Here is a 26952-nt window from a genome sequence, read left to right on the forward strand (position 1 = left end):
CTCCAGGAGAAATTTATACAAGTTCGAGTAACGTCACTTGACAAACCTTATCTTGTTCTAAAAGACGGTTTACTCTCGATAGCTCCGATAAAACCGGCTTCAGAAACAGAAGATGAAGTTCCGTTTCGGGAGCGTTGTACATCTAGTACAACAGCTGTGTAGTTATGTTCTTCATTTTTCACATGATGAAAATGCTCTTTTAATGGAATGCACTCTTATGGAATCATACTGTTCCATACAGATACCACCTGGTGTCCGAAAATTTCACCAGTTTCGACGGGCTTTCTCCTATGTTCATTTTTGAATACACATTTTTATATTTTGTGTGTCTTTCGGGGCTGTGAGAAAACCATTTGTACGTTTCCGAGACAAGAAACTCAATGTTTTTTGTCATCACCAGTAATGTATTTGAACTGCACAGCTGGATTGAGTGGAAAACGCATTTTATACGGACTAGGTTTTTGTTTATAGCCCGAAAGCGCATCAAAACCGAGTTCACGGCACCGCACATGGTTATTGCACACATCAGTCGCAATTCCGATACACTTTTCAAGTCGAATTTTTTTTTCGTTCAAAAACTCAGGAAGTTCTGTGTGAATAATGTCTCTGCATTTCCACTTTCCACAGATATCATACCTAGAAAAGATGTGATAATTTTGGATTGTTTTTCACTATAAATATCTGATCAGAATGCAGAGCGGTTTTTCTGTGGAGACACCTGTACTCTCATCTATAATAAGCGAATAAAATTTCTCACCTACGTCCTCCAACAATACGTTACACCTACGTCCTCCAATCGTGTTGGATTCCATATGCCTTTAATCAGAGCTGTGCATTTTATTCTATTATATTGCCAACTCTTTACCAGACAAGTCTCGTACTAATTCACCTAGATGGTCAATTGTAGATATGCTTGAATTACAAGCTACGTGTGCGGCTAATTTAAGCTCAAAAATTTTTGTGGTATTGTTGAAAATTTTTGAACTGCATCAAACCTCGAAAAGGCTTCTCATATTGGAGAAAGGTGCAGCATTTCGGATGTGCACTAACGCTATTCACGTAACGCTATTATTAAACTATTACGCTTAAACTATTATTAATTAACTATTACGCTTGTTCACGTAACACTATGAGACTACAAATCATTCCTGTGTGCCAGTGCCGTTTTAACGCATGGGCCCACCCGGGCACGGGCCGGGGGGCCTCAAGAAAAGGGAGGCCTCACAAAAATAAGATCCGGTTGAAATTTTCTAGGATTTACCAGGTTGGGCCTCCGGAAAAGCACTTGGCCCGGGGGCCCATGATGCTCTTAAGACGGCCCTGCTGTGTGCTCGTATTTCGCAGTGGCAATATTTACAGAATGCTTTTGTGGGATCATTTTTTATATGCTGCTTGAATCCACTTCTTCATATCATCTTCTTTCTCCCATTCTTTACAGTACCGCCTCACGTACTTGGTCCACTTGCCCATCTAAAAACGTTAGAAAATTTCACTCACCGTTTTGAAACTTCTGTACCACTGCCTGTTTCGGTCAGGCGTTAGATTGCTATTTGAAATACTGAAATAACGAACCTGTTCACTGAAAGAAAACAACTGAAAAACATACACAGTAGACGGAATATAGCGACTCGCACTACGAAAGAAAGCATAGAGTGGATACATTTAGTGAATCTATTCAAAGAGCGAAAGAGCAAATTGAAAATGAATGTTTGGGTAAGCAATGAGGGGATATGCTATATAAAGTAGCTTATGGTATATCAAACCAAAACATTGAAAAAAAAAGAGATTTTTTCGTGAAACATGAACAGCCTCAATCATTAGCATTAGGAAGTAGCCTACTTCAATACTTAGGAACAAAAAATCTAGCAAAAATTATCATGGAACAACCTTCAGATACGGTTAGGCTACTTCACTCACAAATATTTTGAAATTCCCGGTGCAATTTTTATTTGTAATAAAATATTTCGTACCTGTTTCGTGGTCTCGTCTGTGCTGTGCATTTTCCTTTCATTCCTCGAAGTTAAACTAGCGTTCCTGTCCGGGACATTTTGCCGTTTAACCGACGCGCATGCGCGTACAAATAAGAGCTATCTAATGGGCACTTTTACATGGAAAAAAGCGCGTCCGTCGAGAAAGTATGGGGAATCAGGGTTGCCAGATGAAGCCAGTGATCGCTCTATAAAGGGACCAAGTAAGCCCAAACAAACCGTGGCTTCCCTATGTGTGTGTGTGTGAGAAACATCCCCGTTTTTTATAAAATTTTCTTTTCGCTTCAGGAACTCGATTTTTTTTTCTCAAATTCTGTGGATATATTAATACAATTGAACGAGAGCTTTGACAATTTGAATTGTTATTTGTTTTCGAATATTAATTTAAACAACATGGAACCTTTTGCAAAAATAACCAAAATTTACCCATATCTTGTGCCACAAAATTTATTCTCAGCATTTTAATTTTAAAAAAAATTATGCCAAAGCATGTAGCACCTCAGTGCTGAGAGAGAGACACAATGTTTAAAGACACTTGAACAAACAGTGTTTGAAAAAATCTGACTTTTTTTTTTGCGAAAAAACATTATATATGCAAAACATTAGCATATATGCCTTTCAGCTGGGTGCTGATAATTAAAATATTGTAGAAATATTTCCAGTCCAGGTAGAAAAAACTCGAACACAGACAACTTTAGATTTCAAATTCAATTCGAAACTGTTTTTTGTCAAATTTTCGTAGACATACCACTTTAAAAGCAAAGTAATAGGTACAAAATGAAGAGGGAAAAAACAGCTCAAGTGATTATTTTCCTAAATACTATAGTCCACAGAGATGACTTATCGCGGCTCGTAAAAAACAGTTTTTATTTTTAATTTTTTTTCCCAATACTACATATACATATCGGAAGGTTCGGATGGGCGGCATATATTTCAGTAATACGTATTTATGAATATGAGAGTGGAACGGAAGAAGGATGGCGAAATTTGTACAGCCTACAGGCAGCAAAACCGTAAATACACAGTGGCGGAGGACGCTCGAGCACTTCCAGTACTTTTAGGCACGGGGGCGGCAAAATGCTGTTTGCCCCGGTGGCAAAAATCCTACCTACGGCCCTGTCAGAAGGTGCTCGAGCACCTCAGAATTGATTCAGAAATCAAAATTCCTCGTGTAAAGCTTACGACGAGCTCCCACTGGCCTGAAACACTTTCGAAATGTCCCAGATCTATCATAATGATGAACGAAACAAAAAGGCAAAATAAACAGTTAAAAGAAAAAAATTATGAAAATTGCATTTTATTGGAGCTTTATATTATTTTAATTAATCATATTTCCATAGACATGAATGTGATACATCGAATTTTTAAAATAAATTGAAGGCACTGAACTAAAAACTTACGACGAGTTGAGAGTGAAAAATGATCTTCCCCTTTCAAAAATAAATTGAAAATACAAAAACCCCTTATATGCAAGGATAAAGTAGATTACCTGAATATTACCTACCTTATAACATGTAGATTACCTGAATATTACCTACCTTATAACATGTAGATTACCTGAATATTACCTACCTTATAACACGTAGATTACCTGAAGACGCATTAAACAGTCATGGTGCTTAAATTTATTTAGATATTTATATTTTAAAAGAATTCGATCCGGCAAAACACATGTTAAGAAAAAGGAAAAGAGCGGTTTGTTTGGGCTTACTTGTTAGCCCATAGGGTTGCCACAACGACTTCAGTTTTCGTGCGTGATGTCATATCCTTGTATTCTTCCCTCCATGGCACTTTTATTTGCCGTACACAATGGCTGTCGCCATCTGGCGTTTTCTATTTTGAAAATTTCCGGAAGAACGCAAATTATGTTTTCGTTATACGAACGTAAAGTTTCGAGCATGAAAATACATTGCGTAAAGCGAAACGTGATGGCAAAGTACCTGAAATAATGATCGGTCGACGTTTAACGAAAAGGGTTAATCGTAAATTATCCTTTTCTTCTTCAGCCGCGACCCACAATCAACAACGCGATCAGCGCTTCGTGACCCATGAGACTGTTTTTTGAAAATTACTGAAACCAGTGACGCAATAAGTGCATTTATAACAGGACTCTTAAGTGGATGTGTACGACTCATCTAGAAAGCCGCTGCGAATCAAGTTTGGGTCATGACCCATACCTCAAGAATCCCTGGCCATAGGCGGAGATTGACTTGGAAGTCTGGGGGGGGGGCAAGGTCATTATTGCTAGGGGGGGGCGCGATGATGATGATGTCAGCTCATATATACATTAGATCAGTCGACTCCACCTGTGACGCTGGGGGGGGGGCAATGCCCCCCACGCCCCCCTCGTATTTCCGCCCTGGCTGAAAGTGGATTCGTGCTTCCGTTCTAGAAACTCCAGCGTCCCATAGGTTAAGAGGTAAATGCATGGATATTTATGAATATTATCATTTATACACATTGTTCTGTGAGTCCAAATCCGGTCTTTATCTCATCAACCGATCATCGTAGAGGTATAGTTCCAGTTTGAAAAATGCTCAAAATGTGTTCAAAAATCATCTTGTACCAGTTTTGAGAGTGGAAAAATACAGCATGTCGCAAAAAAAAAAATTATATTGGTTCTCCCACCCACTTGTCCTCTAACTCCCAATTAGAAAGTTGTTGCACTGTCGCATCTGAGCCTAACAAAAAGAAAAAAAAAAAAAACGTTTTTAAATGCAACATTTGCTGAGATTTTTGAATTTTGAAAAGATGGGAAAGAACGGCATAAAAACTAACGGATACGCTCTCATTATGTTGTTCTTTTCCCATTTCTTCTCAGCTTTTCAAATTCAAATATTTCAGCGAATATTGCAGTCAAAAACATAAGGTTTTCTTCTTGTTGGGCTCAGAAGAGACAGGGCAACAACTCTCTAATTTGGAGTCAGAAGACGGGGGGACCACATAAAACTTTAGATTTTTAATTTCGTGACACACTGCATTTTCACTCTCAAAACTTGTACAAGGTGACTTTTGAACACATTTTGAGCATTTTTTAAATTGGAATCATACCTTTACGACGGACGGTTGATGAGATAAGGGCCGTGCTAGCACTTACAGGACACTCTGTATAAACATTCCTTTTTTGCAAATTTTTAAAATGTGAATTTTGTGAATGTTCTCCGCACAATAAATGCATATATTTTTGTTGTCTACACTCGCTAATTCTCGAATATTTAACGGCATGACTTAGAATTTTTTCAATATCTCGCTTAAAATTCTGCTCGATTTATATTTAGGGGCCGTTCAAGTATTACGTAAGCAAATTTTTAGTCATTTTTGACCCCCCTACCTCCTCTTGTCAGCAAAATTTCGTCATCAGCTCTGCCCCTCTGCATCCTAACTCATAATTTCATAAAGGGTGGGCGATGACGTAAGCATTATCCCAAACCCCCCCCCCCCTGTCATCAAAAGTCAGCAAATCGGAAACCCCCCCCCCCCCATCGACGATGACGTAATACTTGAATGATCCCTTATGACTGGAATGAGACTTATTGATCCGTATTTCCCGAGACCTGATAATATTTCCCCTTTTCGCCCCCTTCCGACTTTTTTTTCTTCAAAAATAAAAATATCCCGTTTTTTCAACGAAGCTCATTTGAATTTTTTATTTTTCGCGAGGATTACATCAAGCTCCCGTGTGAAAAATACGTTTCAATCCAGCACGATTTGCAGTAGCGCTTCGGCCGGTCGTCAACTGGAAACGAATTGAAGCGATAAACAAGTCGCTCGTTGATGTCTCCATTCGCGCTACTGATCCCATAGCACAGAAACCAAAAAAACTTCGTCCGTAAGCAGCGATCTTCAGCTAGTGATTTCTGGCTACAACAGCGGACGACAAAAATTTCCGAATCGAATGGAATCTCACGCGTCTTGTTCGTATCTGCGCGGACGCATTACGGTTGCTTACTTTTTTTTCGCGTCAATTGCTCCGAGCGTTCTTTCCTCCTCTCTTCTCTCTCTCTCTCCTTTCCCGCGTGAGCATCGATGCTGAGAATTTGAAAACTGTCGTTCATGGGTTATGATAAGCAGTAATCGAGTAAATATAATTATTTATTTACAATAAGAATACCTTCTCGAAGTTTGTGTCAGATGTCTCATTAAGTAAGGACTTGATAAATTTTCTCAGAAATTAGATTTTTAATATTTTCTCAAGATTATTTAACAAACACACTCGTCTGCATTGGCGTACGCAGAATTTTCTCGGGGGTTTCAGATTTTTTTCCTTCTGGGGGGGGGGGGGGGCTACTTTTTTTTTTCCCTGCAAAATAACACTATAATCTTGGCACAGTGGGGTTAGAACCCAAAAAACCCCCTCTGCGTACGCCATTGCTCGTCTGCATGGAGCGCAGTCACGAATTTAGTAGCGTGTGAAGGCCGCTTTCAGTGGACGACGTCAGACGCCCTTTGTCGTCGGACTTAATGTCGGCTGTTTTCGCCATGGGCCCCACAAGGGGTGGGCTGACAAGACTCCAGCCCTGGGGCACGGGAGGATTTTAATATTTTTTTGTTTTTTCACGCTATAAATTCATCATGAAGGGGGCCCCGTAAAAGATCCCAGCCTAGGGGCCCTGCTTTAGGATGTGGGGGCCATGGTTTTCGCTGGCGTAGCCTTGCCTCATGATCTCGCTTCCAGTGGACGACCGCCCTCATTTCTTACCTTTGGCGATTTTTTTTCAGTTATTTAGCTGTAATTGGCAACTTTGCTCTTTGGCAATAAATTTGGCTGCAATTGGGAATTCCGTATTTGTCTCGAGGAAATATGGTCAGCTATTCTACAATGAGAGATGTGGCCGCCCACTACGGGGAGGGTGGGCTACCGTATCCCGTTTAGCCACGTGTGTCCGAAACACCTCTCGGGGAGAGGAATTTTTTTAACTATGGGGGTAAAACACGAGGATTTTTTTTTTAAATTGGCGGGATTTAAGGCGCTTTTGATGATGGCTTTTTGTTCCTATTCGAGCTTATATTATAAACAAAAGCTCGATGTTGCAATTTTTTTCCACCGTCAAAACACACATAAAGATTACTAGATATACATCACCGAGGAAAATTGTCTTTCTATCATTTCATTGGGGGATTTCTCCTCCGAGTGTTATGATAACCTTGTTAGAGATTTACCTCTTATCTCCCTATCGCCATCTCTTGTAGCAACTTTTTTATATTTCACAGAATTCATATATTCTATTTAGTTAGAACCGGATTTGGTATCAGTTTCTAGAGCATCGAACTGGCAATTCCAAGGTTACTGGTTCGATTTCAGCTCATAACATCACAGCAATTTCTTTTATCTCTTTCATCTTCGTATGCATTCATAGGCGCCGGAACATAAGGGCTGAGACTATTTGGGCCCCTCCAGTGCACCTTCCCCCTCCTTCGTACGCTTTTGAGTCCCGTATATACGGGATAACCTGCAACTTTCAGCGACTCCAATGTTTTCTTCACGTCAGCGCCTCTGCTTTCACCGTGTATATTATCACCTTTTAATATTAATTCTTTTGTGTTGTTCTTTAAGGCGTATACTATAGGGCTACTAGTCGCAGATGTTTGGTGGGGGCGAGGGGGGGGGGGTCGTCTCCTAATCACAAATGTGGTAGCCTCTGTAGGCCGCGACCATAGGGAGCGGACACAGCTTTCGCTATAGTGATTATCTTTATTCATACCAGAAACAAATAACAAAATGAAAGAATAATAAACACACAAATCAGCAATTAAATCCCAACAAAACAAAATTGAAATCCCATCAAAAGCTCACAACAGATATTAGTTTTCTGGTAACTGTGTGTGGTTCCTTCAATGTGGATTGATAAGCCAAAGCAATTCATTGGGGGGGGAGGGTATTGGTTGTTTTCTTTCTTTTTTCCCCCATCGCATCATGGGCAGTGGGCTCGACAACCGACCAGCAGCTGAATCCAGGGCCGGTTCATCCTAAAAATTTTGCTGCTTGAGGCGAATAATTTTTCTTTCTTCGCGTCTAATTACCCTAATACAGTGGTTTCGAAAGTGTGGATCGCGGCTTCCTGGGGAGGAGCGGATTTAGGGGCGCTAGTTCTCATTACTTTGCTGACCGTGTCTCCCTTGTCACGACAACGTTTATCCGCAGCTTCCCAGTAAAATCTAAAAAAGAGCCACTTCAAAGCACAAATAAACAATCATCAATGTCAACAGTTCACCGCGACGTCCTTAAAAAAAAAGTTCGCCTCCCCTCACATCCCCCCCCCAGGACTCACGGTGCACACGTTGAGAAACACTGGTCCAATCACATAGAAAAGACATGGAAAATAAATACGTAACTAAAAAATTTAAGGTATTGTTTATCGGAGACAAACCTGGCACTAATATAGTGTCGACGTTCATTTTGGGCTGTCAGATTATAATATGGGAGAGGGGGAGATAAGTCGGGTCAGGGTCACAACTGGGGGGGGGGGTGGGAGCAGACGAGTCTAGTGTTCCGGGAGCTGGCCCAAAAAGAGGAGTATAAATTTCATCCTTTCACTTCTCCTTCAACATTACAAGGGGACGTATGACCAAGACTTTTCCGGACTGACCATGCATTTAGTAGCGGCCCTGAATCGGGTCAAAAGCAAAATATAATTTTATTTTGGAAGCATCGTGAAGACCGCTGAAGGAAATATACGGAATTGCCAGCAACTCAAGGAGAGGAAAGCTGCATTGCATTGCTTTTTCAGAAATTATTTGGGGGGGGGGGGACCTCAGCCGCCTTACAAAATTTATTGGGAGGGGCTCAAATGGCCTTGGCTCCTAAGTTCCGGCGTCTTATGTACAGCAGTGGCTCTCAAACTTTCCTCACCAGGCGACTTCCTTGCCCTAGTAAACGTTGCATTACGGCTCCCGGAATAATCTAACAAAGAACCACTTCAAAGCAATGAGCAGGCACTTATGAATATCGCAAGCTCATCGCGACTCTATGACAAAAGTTGACGATCCTAGAAGCCGCAATGAGCACTTTGAGAACCACTGGTATACCAAAACGAACTGTCAAAACATTCCTGAGTCGAAACAGCACCACACTATTCATAGGTCAATCTATATTGTGATATGGATAAAGGCATTTATCGGAAGACCAACAAGGAATCCAAATTTGCTGAGAGATTCAAACAAAATGGGAGTCAACTAGAAAAATGTTGATGAAGAGTGAAAAGATCCTTTACAAGAAAGAGAAGAACTAGTTTTTCAGAAACCAGCTTTTGTAGACCTGAACCTGAAGAACCAGAGATTGCACTCAGGTTCTCATCTATACATATATAATATAATAACATGTCCTGACTGACTGATTCATCATCACAGAGCCAGAACCACAGAAGCTAAAAATATCAAATTTAGTCAATAGTGTTGTTTCGTGACGTAAAGACTCACTAAGAAAGAGTTTTTTTTAAATTCGACCACTAGGGGGGGGGGGGGTCAAAAGGGGGGTTCAAAGGTAACATATTGGATCATCCAGAACCAAAACCACTGACGCTATAATCATGACATTTGTTCAGAAGTGTTATTTCATGATGTAAAAAAAGCAAAGAAGGGGTTTTTTCGAAATTCGACCTCTAAGGGGGTCAAAAGAGGGGTTCCAAAGTAACATGTAGAAATCATGCCGAACAAAAGCTATAGTAATGAAATTTGGTCAGTAGTTTCATTTCATGAGTAAAAAAACAAACTAAGGGGATTTTTTGACATTGGACCCTAAGGGGGTCATAAGAGAGTTCATAGGTTATACAGCGAAATCATGCGAAATTTGGTCATTTTGTCGTCAATTTCATTTTGTAATGTGAAAACTCACTAACGAGGGATTTGTAAAAATTCATACTGTAAGGGGGACATGGGGATGTTCAAAACTTGTATGGGGCAATCATCGCTGAGCCCAAGCCGCTGGAGGCTGCAAATATGAAATTTGGTCAGTATTATATTTTATATACAAATACAAGGCCACAACAGGCAAAATGCCCAACGAGGTGGCTGAGAAAAAGATGCCCATACAAATGTGGGTGTCATATTTCAAAAATACAGCAACCCAATTAAAAACACAATCAAAAATTATAAACAATATATACACATGATAAAATATTACACAATGCCCATAAATAATATTATGGTCATATAAATATACTACTGATACGGAAAAAGCAAAAAACCGACGGCGGAAGTATGTACTCGCCCCTATTGCTTTTATCCGATATCTTTTTGACACAAATGGGCATCTTTTTGACACAAATATCCAATTATGGGCATTTATCCTGGTTTAAAAGGCCTCGTTAAAAAAAAAACAACGCGCACTTAAAAGTCTACGCCACGCACACAAACATGTGAGGCACGTCCACAATACAAACTTAGCGTACAGATAATATCGTACACAGTAATTAAATACTATACATATATAGACTCGCCAAGACGGGATTTCGGAGATTGCAACACCCAGGGGCGGGGGGGGGGGTCATGAGGGATTCAAATGCTATTGGCAGGAATCAACACCAAGCAATTTTCAGATTACCAAATCCACGAGAAGCGAAGCCGCTGGTAACAGCTAGTCACATATGTAACATCGACCTCCCCGAATGATGGATGCAATAGGAAAAGATGTAGTGCGGCTGTCTATGTCCGGCCTATCTGTAGAGACCTAAAGAGAGTAGCACTTTTTCGAAGTGCAGGAAAGGAGGGGGTATTGAAATGAATTGGGCTATTGGGAACAAAGAACATATACTCAATGTATATATATATATATATATATATATATATATATATATATATATATATATATATACATGGTGATTCAGAAAAGATGGGAAAAACTGTAAGAGGTGATAGTACACACACCAATACAAACAATTGTCATCAAAGAATGCATGGTCTAACATGAAACGCAAACGCGCTAGCACGTTTCGTAACGGCCGCTTCGCAAACGTTAAAACGGCATTCCTGTTGAAATTTGCAGGCAGAAAAAGAACACCATGCATGCAAATGTAACCTGGGGAAGAAGAAACCGTACGCAAATCTGCGTCACAGACAGGGAAGCAAGAAAGGATCCCGTCACAACTGCCGATGCAAGCGCGCAAATGTTTTCGGATTGGGCAATCGCCTATGGGGAAAACGCCCACCGTACATTCGTGCTGCCTCTGTAGATGAAAGCTCCGTACATGAAATGCATGTCTGCTTTTTCAGTATTACTAAAGTGCACCATTATCCCGTACGTTACAACTGTTGGAACGGTTACACGCTGGAATAACTTCACAGGGCTGGCGTCCGCGCCTTTTGTTCACTATGACGCAGATTTGTATACGGTTTCTTCTTCCCCAGGTTACATTTGCATGCACGGTCTTATTTTTCTACCGATAAATTTCAACAAGAATGTCGTTCGTTTTAACGTTTGCAGAGCGGCCGTTTCGAAACGCGCTAGCGCCAAGAGCGTTGCCAGAAATTTCGTTCGGGGGGGGGGGGGGGGGAGAGACCAAAGTGATAGAACAATCGATTTGGCCATCTTTTCCGGTCATTTTCTCACATTTCGTGGGGGGGGGGGACCAGATCTCCCAAGTCCTCCCCCCTCGCTACGTCCTTGGCTAGCGCGTTTGCGCTTCATTCTTCGATGACAATTGTTTATATCGGTGTCTACTATCACCTCTTAAAGTTTTATCTCATCAGAAAAGATGAGGAAAATTGTGCCAGCCCTTGTCAATTGGCTCACATGGTGCCAAGAAACACCCGACAGTAAATTAAATTCTCTGTCATAACTGCGCTTAAACCAAAATCACACTAACAAATATTACCACAGACACGAAAAATGGGACAGACTAGTAAAAATTAGGCGTGTGTATCATCTTTCCGATTCGTCTTTCGAGCTCGAGGGTGCAAATCGACGCAGGCTTTTTGCCGAATTTCACGCACGCATCTTTTCCTCGCCAACTAAAATATTTCGTCCAGATTTGGCACAATGGCAATCGACAGCAAAAATGCTGGTCGCCGCTATGACCTTGAAGAAAAAAATATATACTATAGTCTGTTTCAGGTTAACTTTGCAGTGAAGAGAAAGGTAGAGAGTGTATTCCTTCGCCGCAAAATATAGTTCTCATATATCGGAAGTTTAAGATGAACCTTTATACAGAATATTTCAATTTTTTATATGATTTTGAAAAAATACTGAAAAAACATCGTTTTGAACCGATGTTTACTTGTTTAAAATTTTTAAATAATAAAAAATATTGGTTACCATTATCAAAAATCCATAGCAACGGCGACGACACTCTGGCGCGATATCCTAGAAATTTTCCCCGCCAATATCACTCTTGTTTTTTCCATTACACAATTGTATACTGTATATATATATTTTTTCGTTATTTGGTAGAATTTTCCATAACGATACAATTTTTCATTGTTTTACATGCAGTTATAGGCTTACATAAAAACGAATATTCAATCAGTTTATTTTCTCCCAAAAATAGGCTCAGTGAGTTCAGATATTCACTCATAGATTACAAGAAGTGTTTTTCTTTCACGAGAGGCACGGATATTGTTATGAGAGCCCTCTATGGGTACAGAAGTTTTGGTTTTATGTCCTCCTTTTTTTTAATTATTTATTTTTTGCCATGTTTATGGGATAGTTTTAGTTTCCGATCACGGAGAGTGTTGACAGAGTCGCGACTTCCACTCACACGAACGGACGCCATCTTCCACCCACCTGTTTCTCTCGATGCCCCTTGCCTTTAGTGTCTCTTCAGATAAAATAAATGAGATGGGGGTCACAGTGGTTTGGGCTTTCATCTTTTATGTGACAGTTGCGTCTTTATTTTCACCAGAGATAGCCACGCAACTACATCAACCGTAACAAAAGACTAAAGCTGTCCTGAAAACAAGTGGCATCGACGTATACCGTCGGGGAAGTGGGGAGGTCAAGCGACGAAAATTTCGGCAAGAAAAGTGAGTAGAAAAATTCTAAACTTTCCGTATAATTATTATTATTTGCTGCTATTCCTGCATTTACACGTGAAAACAGAGTTAATCTGCTTCTTTTATTTTTTTTTTTATTGGCTTCAAAAATTTTATTTAACATTAATTTTTTCCATATAAATTGAAGAAAAAATTAAAAATCCCCAAGTTTTTGAGAGCCATGGTTAATATACAGTATTTAAACTATAGTCGTTGCTTTCATAATATTGTTTGGATTTTTTTTTTGTAAATAAATTTCAGCTGAGTAAGGGAAATATTGCGGAAAAATATGACTGTTTTTTGAAATTTTTAGTGTTACTTACGGCACATCAATGAAGAGTAAGTGACACGCTGATAGAAGATAATTATTTTTTCTAAATTTTAAAACACTTTCTAATCAAAAAACAAAACAAATGATTTCAAAAACCTCACTTTAATTTCTGCAAGTATCGTCAATGGTTTTCTTTTAATTCTATAATATTACTACTAATTTAACTGTGCAATTACGTTACACGTAAAAATATTTTTCTCAGTGAGATGGCGAGAATCGGCCATACCTTACCGAGGCCTCGCATCGATACATTGGTTAAGAGGCTTTCGTTCCCATAGCAACGAGTGATGCGGTTCCCTCGTAGCTTCCCCTTCACTGCAAAGTTAACCTGAAACGGACTATAGAAGCGTTTTCTGGGAGCGTCACCAAACTTTTCCAAGGGGCCGAGCCGAGGACATTCGTATGCTTCTATGCATAGGCGTCGGAAGACTTTTAGACTCGTGGGTGCTCAGCTTGAGCTTTACACAGGAAATTCTCAATTGTGAACAAATTCTGGGGCAGGGGGTGCTCAAACTTGCTTACAAAAATTGTGTGCATCCTCGGCTCCGACGCCACTGCGCCTATATATTGATAAAATATGAATTTCGGTCTTCACCCGACTGTTGCAAAACTGTTAACGCTACGAGAGTGTCAAAGATAAATGACCACCAGGGAAGCAGCGTTTTAATAATCACTAGGGCAACAGAGATGCCACTGGACTCTAATTTACCTGGGTCCCGGAACCCAGGTTATTTGAAAAATCTGGTCCTTTTGAGTGAAAGTGGGTCTCTCTCAAAAAAAATTTATCTTGAAAAAAATTATGCTCCCCCCCCCCCCCCCCCCACAATTCACTGGTATCACTATGAATTTTCTTCCAGTATGCCCCAGGCAGCACTTTGTTGAGACTGAACGGTGGGTCATGTGTGGGTAAGAGAAGAAGGTGTTCTATCCAAAGGTTCATTTACTTTCATTGTCTACTAGTAGGAAAAACTTGCAAAAAGAAGCTCATTAGCACTGAGAATTTAATGTATGGAATTCCGTACATGTAATAAATCTAAAACAAATATACAGTTGATCCCGCTTATAACGTTTCTCCCATTTAGAATGTATGAACTTATTTTCGTGGTCCTAACAATAAGTAATTCTCATTGAGATTTCCCGTTAAAGTGTTTTCCTATTTATAACGTTTTTTGAAAAACGATATAAGTAGGATCCACTTTAATTAACCAGTTGAAGGCACACATTTATATATTTACTATTAATCAATGTATGAATTCCCTTCTGGTTGATTTTACATTTCGTTAAAAATATCTTAGCATTTTCAATATCTTCTGATCAAATTTAAAGCAAATCAGATTCTCTCTCTCTCTCAGACACTTATCTTCTGATTCCCTATTCATACTTTGGTTTTCCTGGCAAATTGATTTTATTTTCCTTCCCTGATGGTCCACCATTCTGATCTGTCGCCATTTAACTGTCACATATTTTAACACCTGAATATGGGAGCTACATCAGATTTGTGTTGGAGAAACTTGGAAGTGTGCTTATTATGTGCTCCAGCATTTGGAGTGTTTTGTGTTCAGTAGGTGGTGCCATCTATCTAGTGCCGCAACTAGATACTTTCTCAAACGGGGCAAGTACACACCCATGTAATGTAGAAGAAGCAGTTATAATGGGTGAATTTGGTGCCCCCCACCCTAGTCCAGAGCCCAGGAACTAGGCCTGCCTGCCCCTCCCAGTTGCGGCCCTGCATCTATTCTCCAAACTGGTAATGCGTGCAAGTTCAATGTATGCATATTTGTGTTGTAGGTTTGTGTGATCGCCGTGGCAACCAGAAGTTTTTTCAAAGGAATAGCCAACTCAAAATTTGAAATCTTTAGAAAATCATATTTTTAGCCGATTATCATTGTGCAATCGCAAGTTCCAACCACGGATTTTCACCAAACGCAAAATTTGGGGGAGGTTATAAGGCAAAGCTGCATTAAGAGCCGCTTACAAGCGGCTTTGTTATAAGGAGACTCTTTCCCCCCCCCCCCTCCCCCAGGAGATCAAAAATTAAAAATATTTTTGTAGAGAATTAAAATATTGGAATAAAATAATTTCTTTTATACTATCTGTGAAGAATTAGATCCTTGTGCCTCTCCAAAAACCGATTCTGCTTACACACCCGTGATTTTCGCGATGCGAAACAGGGACTACCGCATAGCAGCTAGGTGACAAAACTGGATATTCAAGGTCGAGTTTTTACAGATTCGGTTTTTTTTCCACGATATCGGGAAGGTTTTATAATTTGAACTGGCGTTCCAATCCTTTATGATTTAAAAAAAAAAATGCGCATTCGCAATATTGTAGGAACAAGACAAATTTAAGCCGTAGAGACGCGGTCTTTGAATGCCGGCCGATAGCCGCGAAAGTACCGTAATTTCCCGTATATAACCAGAAGGGAGAAAATCTGCAGGGTAATACAAATCCGAAATTTGAAACTTCTGTACACGGCCCCTCATTCAGGGAAGCAACAAGATATCCCTCATCTTAAGCCGGGTTTTCCTAGGAATAAGTTTTTTGCACAGCGTGAACCGAATTAGACCACTTCGCGCCGGCAGAAACGTGTTACATAATTACGCTACGCGTTTTTGTTTTCCTAGCGTGGCGCATCAGATCAGGGCGGCTATATTATAGTACATGGCCTTGGCTAGAACTCCTTGGCTAGATATATGAAGGCGTCTTAGCCTTGGCATCAGCTACTCTGTCGTCTGCATGCTCCGGTTTGAAGGGAAGCGAAAGAAAATACGAGAGAGAGAGAGAGTGAAGAGAACATCGGCAAAACGCGCGGCGCACGACGCATTTGACTCCTCTAGAAGCAGTGGGCAAATCACGCCCCACGTAAAGCGCTGTCGTGAGGCGTATTGCGCGCTGTAGGAAAACGGTCATGCTGCTTTTGTTATCGGTGAGTGTACGGCGTGTCGCGCTAGGCGAATTACGTTGCGCGCAGCACAGGAAACCTGCTCCTAGGAAAACCCGGCTTTATTCTTCAACAACCCGCGTGTATATTAATACAGTACAGTGTACAAAGTAGTAAAACCAGTTTTCAAGTACGCGCAATCATGATACACGGTAAAAAGAATAAAAAAAAGTTAGGGAGGTTTCTCTCTACTTTTTTCTTCTCAGAACTAGGAAAGAACGCGTCCCGGAGGACGTGTGAACAAAATTTTTACGCGTCCTTTTCTGAAATTCCGGGTATTTGACGCGTTATAACTCGTCAACGGCATCTCTGGCCAAAGAGGTGGTTGGCAGTGTTCGCTTATACGCATCTAGATGCGTGATTCACGCATCAAAATTCAGTTGTACTCCTCCAAATTTTGTTGAGTAAAAATACGCCCTTTCAAATATCAGGTAATTTAAGTTATTTCTCACTGATACAAAAAATATCCCTTAAAATTTTGGACCGGAGTGAAATTACCCTTCAAGATTATATTTTCGGATAGCACTGGTCACTGGTAAATGATCACCAGCATGACTAATATATGAACCACATTTTCTCAAAGTTTGAGAACCATTATCTTAAAAAAAAATTCTCTCTGAAACATACAATATATAAATCTCTGTCCCCCCCCCCCACCCATTTTTATACTCGTCGACGCCTTGACCAATCGTCGTCAAAATTCCCAGAATACAAGAATTCATTAAGTTGCCGCCGAGTAGGGCAGATGCTATTTCAACCACGGCCTAGGTTGCTATAGGGTAATATGGAAACGACAGTCCGAAAACCCGCTCCCACAACATTCATTTTAGAATACATTTAGAATGCATGTTGGGTAATTTGCCAACAGCCAATGCATATACTGAAGTGGGGAGGGAGGGCTGTGTTGCCTTTTCTTCCATTCAGAAATGAAGAAACTTGGATGTACAAACAACAAGCGATGCTGATTGCTATGATGAAATTGCCTTTGGTAAAAAAAAGCAACGCTCCTGAAATAAAAACTCTTCTGCAGGTAGAGAAAGAAAACCTCTCGCCTTGCTCCACACAAAGTAATAAAACTGATCAGACTGTGTGAACAATTCATTAAAAGCTAGGGGAGACAGATCGTTATTTGCTCTTTTGCCTTTCTTGCTTTTTTTAGAGGTTCTGCTTTAGTTGGGGAAATTTTTGTGGTGGTAGGTTTTTTGTTTGTAAAGTGGTGCCACCTGTTGTGGAAATTTGGAAAAGTGACCTTACAAATAGTGTGTGCACAAGCATCCTCCTTTATTGGATTTTGAATGTTTACTCTAGGGAGAAAGAGTAGAAATTCCGCTTTCCCCAAAATGAAGAGGTAAAAACAAAATTCCATTTAGAATTCAATGACATGCAAGAAACATGAAAGAACCGAAATTTACAAAATTAAATGAACCTAATTTATTAGAATTAAGTATGCATTTATCATCAATTACTGTTTCAACTTTCTTTCTCACTGTCTTTCTGAAGCTTATTTGAGGATTCATCATTCTCATTCTCACTCTTCTCGTCATCTTCATCCTCGTCATCGTCATCATCTTCATCATCATAATCATCAGAGTCAGATTCTTCGTAAGCGTCACCAGCATCATAGCTGTAGCCAGCACCTGAAGATTTTTTTCATAAATACTTGTACATAATTGAACAAAGCACACTAGTTCATATGTGAAAGCTTACAAAACAATACACTGTCTAATTAGATTAATTTTGAATTTCGTTGGCCGAAACATCATCTCAAGATGTAATCCACAGCAAATTCAACACAAGAGTACCACAGGGTTGAATTATTGAACCCGTGCCGCTGTGCGGTCGCGTGGTCATAGTGACAGACTCGCATTGTGAAGACCCAAGTTGAAACCCACTGGCAGGATAGTCAGTGGTGGGCTGAGGTTGGTTTTCTGTGGTTCCTAACTTCAAGGCGCGAATGCAAGCCAATCTCCCCGTTAATAAGTCTCACTACAGAGATCAACAGACCTTGATACAAATATTCAATCAATACACTTCACTCATAGTTAGAAAAGTAGATGGCAGTACTAAAGATTTCACACAGCACAGTAGATACACACTCAAACTGTTAAGTATACAAGCACACAATTGTGGCATAACTCATTTAGTGGTAAATTGCCCAAGGCCGTAGAGCGGAGTGGTGCTTGGTTGGAAAGAAAGAATTGGACCCACATTTCACTGCTGACTACTACTACTACTCAACCATACATGCAATCATGAAGAACTGATGAAGACGTATAGGAGAAGTTCATTGTTCAGAACTCATCACTGTTGAGCTAAGAGCGTTTAGACATTAATTAAATTGCAATTACAGTTTTGGGCCAATCACAGCTGCCATCTGTTTTGCATATTTTGAAGTGAAAATGGTAAATACTTGAATTTTCATGTTATGTAATTATCATGTGGAAGGGAGGTTTGCCTCCTTCCTCTCTGCAGAGAGACATTTTCAAATGTTCAAATGAGAGACCAGCTCCCATCTGTGCCTCGAAATTGGAAAACTGCAGCAAACTAGCCTCAATTGACTTCAACAAGGGTTTGAACCTGGGTTTCATGATAAGAGTGAAGCACAATACCGCAAGAGGCAAAAAACATAAACTTCTATTTTCTCCTTTATTTGCAAATTCTTATCTGTGCCAGTTTTTCAGGCACTTCAGTGTAAAATTTATCAGTAGAAAGAGCTAAGCAAAGTGGAAGTTCATACATCATTAGCCCAGTTTCAGGTACGTGTGTAGAAGTCTTTTAATAATGACAAAATTTACCAGAATATCCAGATGCTTCTTCTCCATCATAGTCTTCATAATCTGCTCCACCACCAGCTTGCCGCCCATACTCATGCCTGCGAGCTGAATAGACCAGAAAAGACATATATTGAAATCTTTATTGTAAGACATGTAAAATTTATTAACAAATTTAAGTGACTAAGAATCTTTAAAATTGGTTTCTAGTTGAAAACGGCAGCATAATTGAAAAAGTATTAAAAAGTTAAAAACAGCATGATTATGAAACCACATCATAATAAAATAGGTCACACTTCATACACTCCTGTATTCATAGGTGTACGCAGAATTTTCTTGAGGGGGTTTTCAGATTTTTTTCTCCTTCTGAGGGGGGTTGTTTTTCCTGCAAAATAACACTATAATCTTGGCTCAAGGGGGTTAGAAACCCAACCCCCCCCCCCCCCCGCATACTCCAATGCCTGTATCACTGGAAGCATACTTTATAGAAGTTGAAGGTATCTAGAAAGGAAAACAAATCTAAAAATATTCTGTTCATGTGAACATCTTCATTCAGCTACCAGAACTGCTGTTCTCCCACAGGCCACAATTCCTATTCACCACAGGCCTGTGTTCTTTCAGAGGAATGTTTACACGGTGAAGGCCCATGTGTGTGATCTAATAATACAGTAGTAGTTGCGTCTGGAAAAGTATTTATTGAATTTAAAAAACTTTAATTGTTTTTCCTCACTCCCCCATTGAAATTTTTTGTTTCCTTGAACTTATACAGTTGGACCCGCTTATAACAAAGTAAAAAAAAACCAGTGAATTTGTTCGTTATATGTGAACTTCCTTATATCCCTACGGACTTGGAAAATGATGCATTTAAGCAAAATGAAATTCTTATTTGCTCTTCAAAATCATGAATTACGAAGTTCGAGTAATCCTGAATTTCTTTGATACCTCACTTTTGTCCGTTTTTGGCTTTAAACCAATCATAAAGCTTCCATGTTAAATTACCATGGACAACGGAATCACTACTGAAATAAACAGAAGGATCAGGATTGGATGGAGCACTTTTGGCAAAACTGTGTAATTCTGAAGAGTCACATGCCATTATGCTTGAAAAGAAAAGTGTTTAACCAGTGTATGCTACCAGCACTGACTTATGGAGCTGAAACATGAACATTCACAAGCAAGACGATACCAAGGCTACAGACAACACCTTCCTCCTTGAAGCCATCTTAAAAACCCCATGAAAGTTCCACTTCTAGTGCTGCCCTCTAATGAAAGCAGCCCAAAGTACAAATTCACTATATTTCTAACTCAAAACACAATCCTTTAAGTCGGGCTTAACTCTGAGGTCAAAAGAAAAAGCTTTACAGTGAGAAAAAACAACCCACACATTTATGGCACCAGGGTTTGAAAGGGTTGAGGTTTCCAAAATTGGAATTTTGAAAATGAAATTGAATTTCAAGGTTTTTTCCTAACACTAGAAAGACGGATTGCCAAAGTATACCTAGAAAGACTGGATTGGGTCTAAATGACTCCCATAGGTTTTTTGAAATTTTCGGATAACAATGTTTTAAATCACAGTATATAATTTTTAAGACAGAGTTATAACACAAAAAATAAAGGGTGTGAAACCACTGACCTGTTAATATATTTTGTTTTTATCTAGCACTCAAAGCATTCTGTACAAATCACCTCTCTCGATGCGCGTTTGCCACACACTGGTATTTGCATTGCGTGCAAGATTGAAGTGTTTTATTGTCTTTGCAGTTCCTTCTTACTTGGCATTTCTGTCGTTTTTTGTCTCTATCTATAGGTGTTTTACATATTATTACATTTTGAATTGTAGTTTTCAAGTTGAAATACTCAGCACAGAGTTTTTTACATAACTGCAATCTGTGTAAGTTCGCAGAGTAATTTTTTTTCCTGTCACTTGTCTGTACGAAATCCAAGCATTTATCGCTGATATATCCAAAATGTTAGAAAATACATGCATTGGCCAGTGACAATTTCCAGTTTTGGTCATGCATAATTGCACCATTTGATCCATATGATGTTCGATATTTAGTTTCGTTATACCAGGCAACTGTTTCTGGAGTCTTTTTTTGTTTTCGTTGAAAGTTACATCAGTATACAGTGAACTCAGATGAGAAAACAGTGAACTCATTTTTATTATTTTTTCTCTGATAAGATGTCAGCATGATATCAGTTCCATTTTTTAATACAATCAACGAGTATAGATGTTGTTTTCCTGCTTTTGCAGTTGGAGGCACCTCACGACTGTCTTTTCAAAGGGTCCCAACCAAGTTTGTTGATTTCTATTTCAAAAATGCACATAATCTCAGTGATGTAAACTATTATCTGTTATGTTTCGACCTTTCGAACGAATCCCATAGTGAAGATGCAAGAGCAAATTTGCCAGTTTTCAATCTTTCAGACTTCAGATAAAATCTCATGAATTTAAAAATTTCTTTGAAACAATCTCTTGCCATTGTTTGGGAAAAAATGGAGGATCCCAGACCGACGACCACAATGAATTCAGGGGAAAGTTTTTTTGCACTATGTATACCTCTGGCGTACATAATGCATATCATTGCATCCAGTTCAAGCAAGGAAACTGACCAAGAAGTTTCATTTAGACGATGATGAGCTTCAGCTTCTGTACATTTCTGTATATGACGCATCATTTTATAGCTGAAAATAAGGCGCCAATTACCAATAAGGCTACCAACTGAGGCACCGTTGGAGAAATAATTTTATTTTGATTTACATCTCCGTCATCAGAACCGCTACTTGCTCCTCCACAGTTCGGCATGAGGTAGATGCCGAATCTACCCTCAGAACACTTTCATTTACGTTTTTTGATGCATAAAATGGGGGGGGGGTGTGCCTTGATTTTCTTTCGATATATTTTGCGATCCTTGACATCCTTAAGTTGAGGAAGGTTCTATTATTGCCATATGCTTCCATCTGCTGCAGTTTCTTCACCAGCGATAGATGGAATACTATTGGGCTCTTGGATAAGATGGGATACTATTGAGCTCTTGGATAAGATGGGATAATATTGGGCTCTTGGATAAGATGGGATACTATTGGGCTCTTGGATAGAAATCATTTGACTCTTAGATTGTTTCTGTGGCTTCAATCAGGTATCTTTTCTCATGATTTTACGTTTTTTGTTTCTCAGTGGCGTTCTATTTTGTACCAACTGAGGCACCGTTGGAGAATTAATTTTATTTTGATTTACATCTCCGTCATCAGAACCGCTACTTGCTCCTCCACAGTTCGGCATGAGGTAGATGCCGAATCTACCCTATGAAACTCTAGAAAAATCACTGCTTCTAGAGTTTCTCTCATGTAATCTTTGCAACACCTGGAGTATTTATTCTTCAGCAAATATACGTTTTCTCGCCATTTTTAAACTAACTGTTAAAAAAGATCACATACACTCAATTTTCTACCTGCCACAACAAACAATTTATCGGATAATATGGCAAGAATGCTTGACAAAAACAAAAATGACGCACCTGCTGACAGACACTTACAGATAAGTATGAGGGGAAAAGAAAGGTCACACGGAAAGTCAAATGCAAAAAAAGACTTTCAGAAGAATTAGAACTTAATTAGAAATCAATTGTGATGATAATAGTAGTATATATATTTACCATATACTAGAACATTACATTATAATGTGCTAAGATACATGGAAGGGTCATAATGACCCCCTTCCTTCTTTCTGGGTATATCCATCCGTATCTTCGTTGTTAAAAAATACAATAAAAAAAGCTTTGGTATACAATAAGAACATGCTAATTCAAAAAAAGTTGAGAAATTCCAGGTGGTTCAGTTTATTCTTAGCAGAGATATGTAAGTTTAAACAGCGTGCAGGATCGTAAAGAACCCTGTCCATCTTTCTAGTGTTAAGATTGTATTTTCCAAATGACCTGGCATGAGTGATCACAAGCCGCCTATTGTGGAAAATGACAGATTAGTGTTCCCCCACTCTCTCTCATAAGATACAAAAGAAGTAAGCATTCATGCTCAACATTGCAGCCATGACAAAAAGCATAGTATACGCTGAACTTTCTAACTTTTGTTTCATTACATCTTATATAACAATGACAAAGATTGTTGATAGTCATAATAGGTAATCCAATGCATAATAACTAATTGTTATTTAGAAGAATGAAATATGAAATCTTACTTGACATGCTCAAATCTTTCGTCTGCTGAGTATCATAATTACATTTTGGACAAGGTATTGGTTGATTTTTTTCATATTTGAAGCCTTTCCTTTTTACATGATCATCACAATAACAAGCCTGTTAATTAAAAATCACAAAGAACTTTTACAAATCAAAAAAAATCAGAATTTTTTTCCTTTTAATCTGTACAGACTATCATCACACACACAGACAATTTACTACCATTCTACCTTCAAAGAGTTGACTGTATCAAAATCAAGAGTGGGGGGATCTTAATAATTAATTCATGTAAGTTTCACCCATGTATGTGTAAAGGTGCAGCTATCTATGTCCTGAAGACAAAACTGGCAATGAATGAATGTTCCAATGTGAGCAATTAAATTTTGTAAAGTCTGTGGTGAGATTTTTTTCAAAGAGAAGATTGGCTCAAATTTGTGAAACCAACTTCAGCCAACCATCATGGCAGATGGCTGCACTACACAGAAACAAACTTCACGTTAGGTTCACAACACATACACACACATTGCAACATACATCATTTCGTTAGAAGTTCCGCAGAGGAATATGGACGAGGTGCATGTGTGGTTTTGTAGTGGTAGTATTAGTCAACCATCACTATGTCGTCAACAGAGTTCGAACCTAAATCCCCCCCCCCCTGATGTGTGTGTCTGTCACGATACCAACACAACTGCTGCAACTCCATATAACATATTATATAATGATTTAAATCAGGCTCGTAGCCAGAAATTTTGTTCGGAGGGGGAACCACTTTTAGGAACAAGACCCCAAGTCCTCTCCCCTCGCTACCGCCTTGATTTAAATACCTTTTACAGTGGAATTTCAGTTTATGAGTGACTTGCACAATGAGCAAAAAAATTTTACTCTTTGCTTCCTCAGTTTCATGTGATCACAACTGAACCGATGGTTCTTTGTTTTTTTTCACACACACACACTATGGAATTGTGGATAATACAGAACAAATCTTACACTAAGAGAGTTTTGGAAGCACCAGTACCACATCTTGCACTGCTTCAAGACCATAGATAAAGCCTGGGTTGGAGGGGCCCCAAGAGAACCCTAAATTCTGCTTGGAGAAGACTTTGGGCTAATTGCATTATTGAACTTGACTTTTTTGAAGCCATACAAGTTTTGTAGAAAAGAATCACCCAAATGAAGCTGTAGCAATGTCAGAAATGAATTTGTCCAACAACAATGCAATTTCCCATTTCTGTGGAATCTTCAAAAGGATGGAAAAGCTAGTGAAATTAAATATGTTCCTTTTCAAAGTCACAACAAAAAGAAAAGTATTGCAGTGAGCATGTAAGTTGTTCTATACAAAATGTTCTCTTTCTGATTGTTCAGATCATGTTAATTTGAGAGCATTATTTTATTATATTTTTACTTTTTCATTTTGGCATTATTGTGTATAATTTATTATACAATCAATTTGGGATAATTCAAACACTTGATAACTGGAATATCTGCGCCAGAACTTTCTCAGTATTTTAGTGTTAAAACTTTCCTTAACCCGAAGTTTTTTACTTTAAGTCAAAATTTTCTGAAATGATAGGAAATTTTAAAAATAGCATTTAGAAATAGAATTTGGTAGATTCATTTGTCTGCTCGCAAAAAGTGAATGACTTTCTCACGAAAGGACAAAGAAGAGAGAGACAATCCCAAATATCTGCATTTTAGACAGAAAATAATATACCTTTTATATACCTTATTTATAATTAGTTTCATTTATACAATTATTGTGTATGCGTCTGTTTCCATAATAGAATATGTATGTCTAGTTAATTTCTAAATATTTTCATTTAATAATTATATATGATTAAATAAGCATAATTAATCTTTTTGAATTTTTTCATCTGCAGTAATTTGATATGTTTTACTAATACAATATTCGTACATAGCACTGTTATTTTAATAAATCTTACTTTTTTCCCCATTTTGAAATTAGAATTTCTGAAAAGTCTGGTAACTCAAAAATTTTCAGGAATAAAATTTTGTGCCCTCTCAGAAGGTCAATCCTGTGTACGACCCTGTTCAATATACGAGTGATTCAGATTAGCAGCATGTTCCCGGAGCGAATTATACTTACAAACCAAAGTTCCACTGTATACTCCTGCGTGAGCCAACTCTCCCCAACACACACACACACGCTTGAGGATCACCAAAACAGCAAAAAATGAAAAATCCTTGTGTAAATCAACCAACAAAAATTTGACACATCTTTTAAGGAAAAAAAGATATCTAAGGTATAAAAGTTGCAGTAAAAAATAATCAAACCCTTTAAAAAATCTTTACTTTCATGGTTTAAATTATTCACACGTTATAATACTAACATATAGCATCAGTTACATCAAATAAATGAATGAACTGTATTTTTTAAGGCCAATTTTGAGAAAGATCTAGATTAACCATCTAAGCGACATAGATGAGCTATCTCACGTTCTTAAGAGCCTATTATTTAATAAGCATTGACAAGCCCAGATGTTTTGCAAAGTTTTATTTTTCGATGGAATAAGTTTTCTTATCTCCCCCCCCCCCCTCCCCCACCACACTTTGCATTTGCTGAAAATCAGAAGAAAGGTTTTGGTTCTTACCTTACATCTTAAGCACGAGTACTGTCCCAGTCTATTACAGGATTGACCTAAACAACAGAAAAGAAAAATCATCAAATAAATATTGACAATATGAAGAATATTTGATTATTTTAAATCAGACGTATCAAAACTGCAGTTTTGTTTTTCATGGTTTGCAGCGTATTGCCAGCATGATGATAAGCGCTTTTGAGGATGCAAGTGATGTCTGGTGACTGATGCCATTCTTCTAATTTAGTATAACTTTTATCTAACAATACTAAAAAAAACATTGTGCGCAGGAAAAAAAATTTCAGAATGGAAATCTTTTTCCTCCCAGAAGATATAAAATAAAAGCACCCAGGGTTCTTTAGAGTTGTGTTCACTTAAATCAAGAGTGGCTGTGCACCTGTGGTATGAATAGTGGAAGTGGCACCAGAAAGAGAAAAAGTTTTGCTACAAAAAATTTTCGAAAGGGTAAATGCTAAGATAGGAATTTTTTATGTATCACTGCATCACTATGTAAGGAGGAATTAGGTATGGTAGCTCAGGTTGATAAGACACACAATTAATTAAAGAATATTAGAGGTGCCACAAGTTTAACACTACACAGTCCTTGTCAGAATCTTTCCAGACACAAAAGTACATTGATTGAACATCAAAAGACCGGACACACCCCACTCCACAACACACACAAATGTGCAATTGAAATGCTGTAAAGATGACAGCCAAAGCACATTTTTACCTCACACTTAAAGCAGTTAACACACTAACCTCTTGACTCATACATAAGAAAAAATGTACAAACTGTTAAGTTCCGGTCCCATAGCCCTTGTGTATAGGGGTCAGAGTGGAGCAGTAGTAAAATGCAAGCTGATCTCCCCATTAAAAAGTCTCGCGCACAGAGAGCAACAGGCCTACAACAGTAAAATCTTCAATCATTACACTTCACTCATAGTTCGAAAAATAAGAGGCAGATGGCAGCATTATAACGACCATTACATAGATCTTCACATTAGGTTCACAACACAGACACACACATTCCAACATGTACCAATTTGTTAGAAGTTCCACAGGGGAATATGGACAAGGCACATGTGTTGGTTTAGTAGTAGTGGTAAGATGCTCATCTACACCATGACAGCTACAATCAGGTCTGCGGGTTCGATCTTGGG

The 26952-nt window shown here is 38.8% G+C and overlaps 1 protein-coding gene across 1 annotated transcript in view; it reads right to left on the reverse strand.

Moving 5' to 3' along the window:
- Positions 1-17632: 17632 nt before the first annotated feature.
- Noa36 (zinc finger protein 330 homolog Noa36) overlaps positions 17633-26952 on the reverse strand; it is a 33678-nt gene continuing 24358 nt past the window's right edge. Inside the window, exons 8-11 of the mRNA XM_089240020.1 lie at positions 25802-25848; positions 23192-23309; positions 19021-19104; positions 17633-17862 (exon numbers count right to left, since the gene is read on the reverse strand). Of these exons, the coding sequence (XP_089096146.1) occupies positions 17696-17862; positions 19021-19104; positions 23192-23309; positions 25802-25848 (416 nt within the window). The 3' untranslated portion in view covers positions 17633-17695. The remainder of the gene's footprint in view (positions 17863-19020; positions 19105-23191; positions 23310-25801; positions 25849-26952) is intronic.

Source organism: Pholcus phalangioides, unplaced genomic scaffold, assembly GCF_987345545.1.
Source record: "Pholcus phalangioides strain wild (caught in Gottingen) unplaced genomic scaffold, Ppha-v1.0 ptg000012l_1, whole genome shotgun sequence".
NCBI lineage: Eukaryota > Metazoa > Arthropoda > Arachnida > Araneae > Pholcidae > Pholcus > Pholcus phalangioides.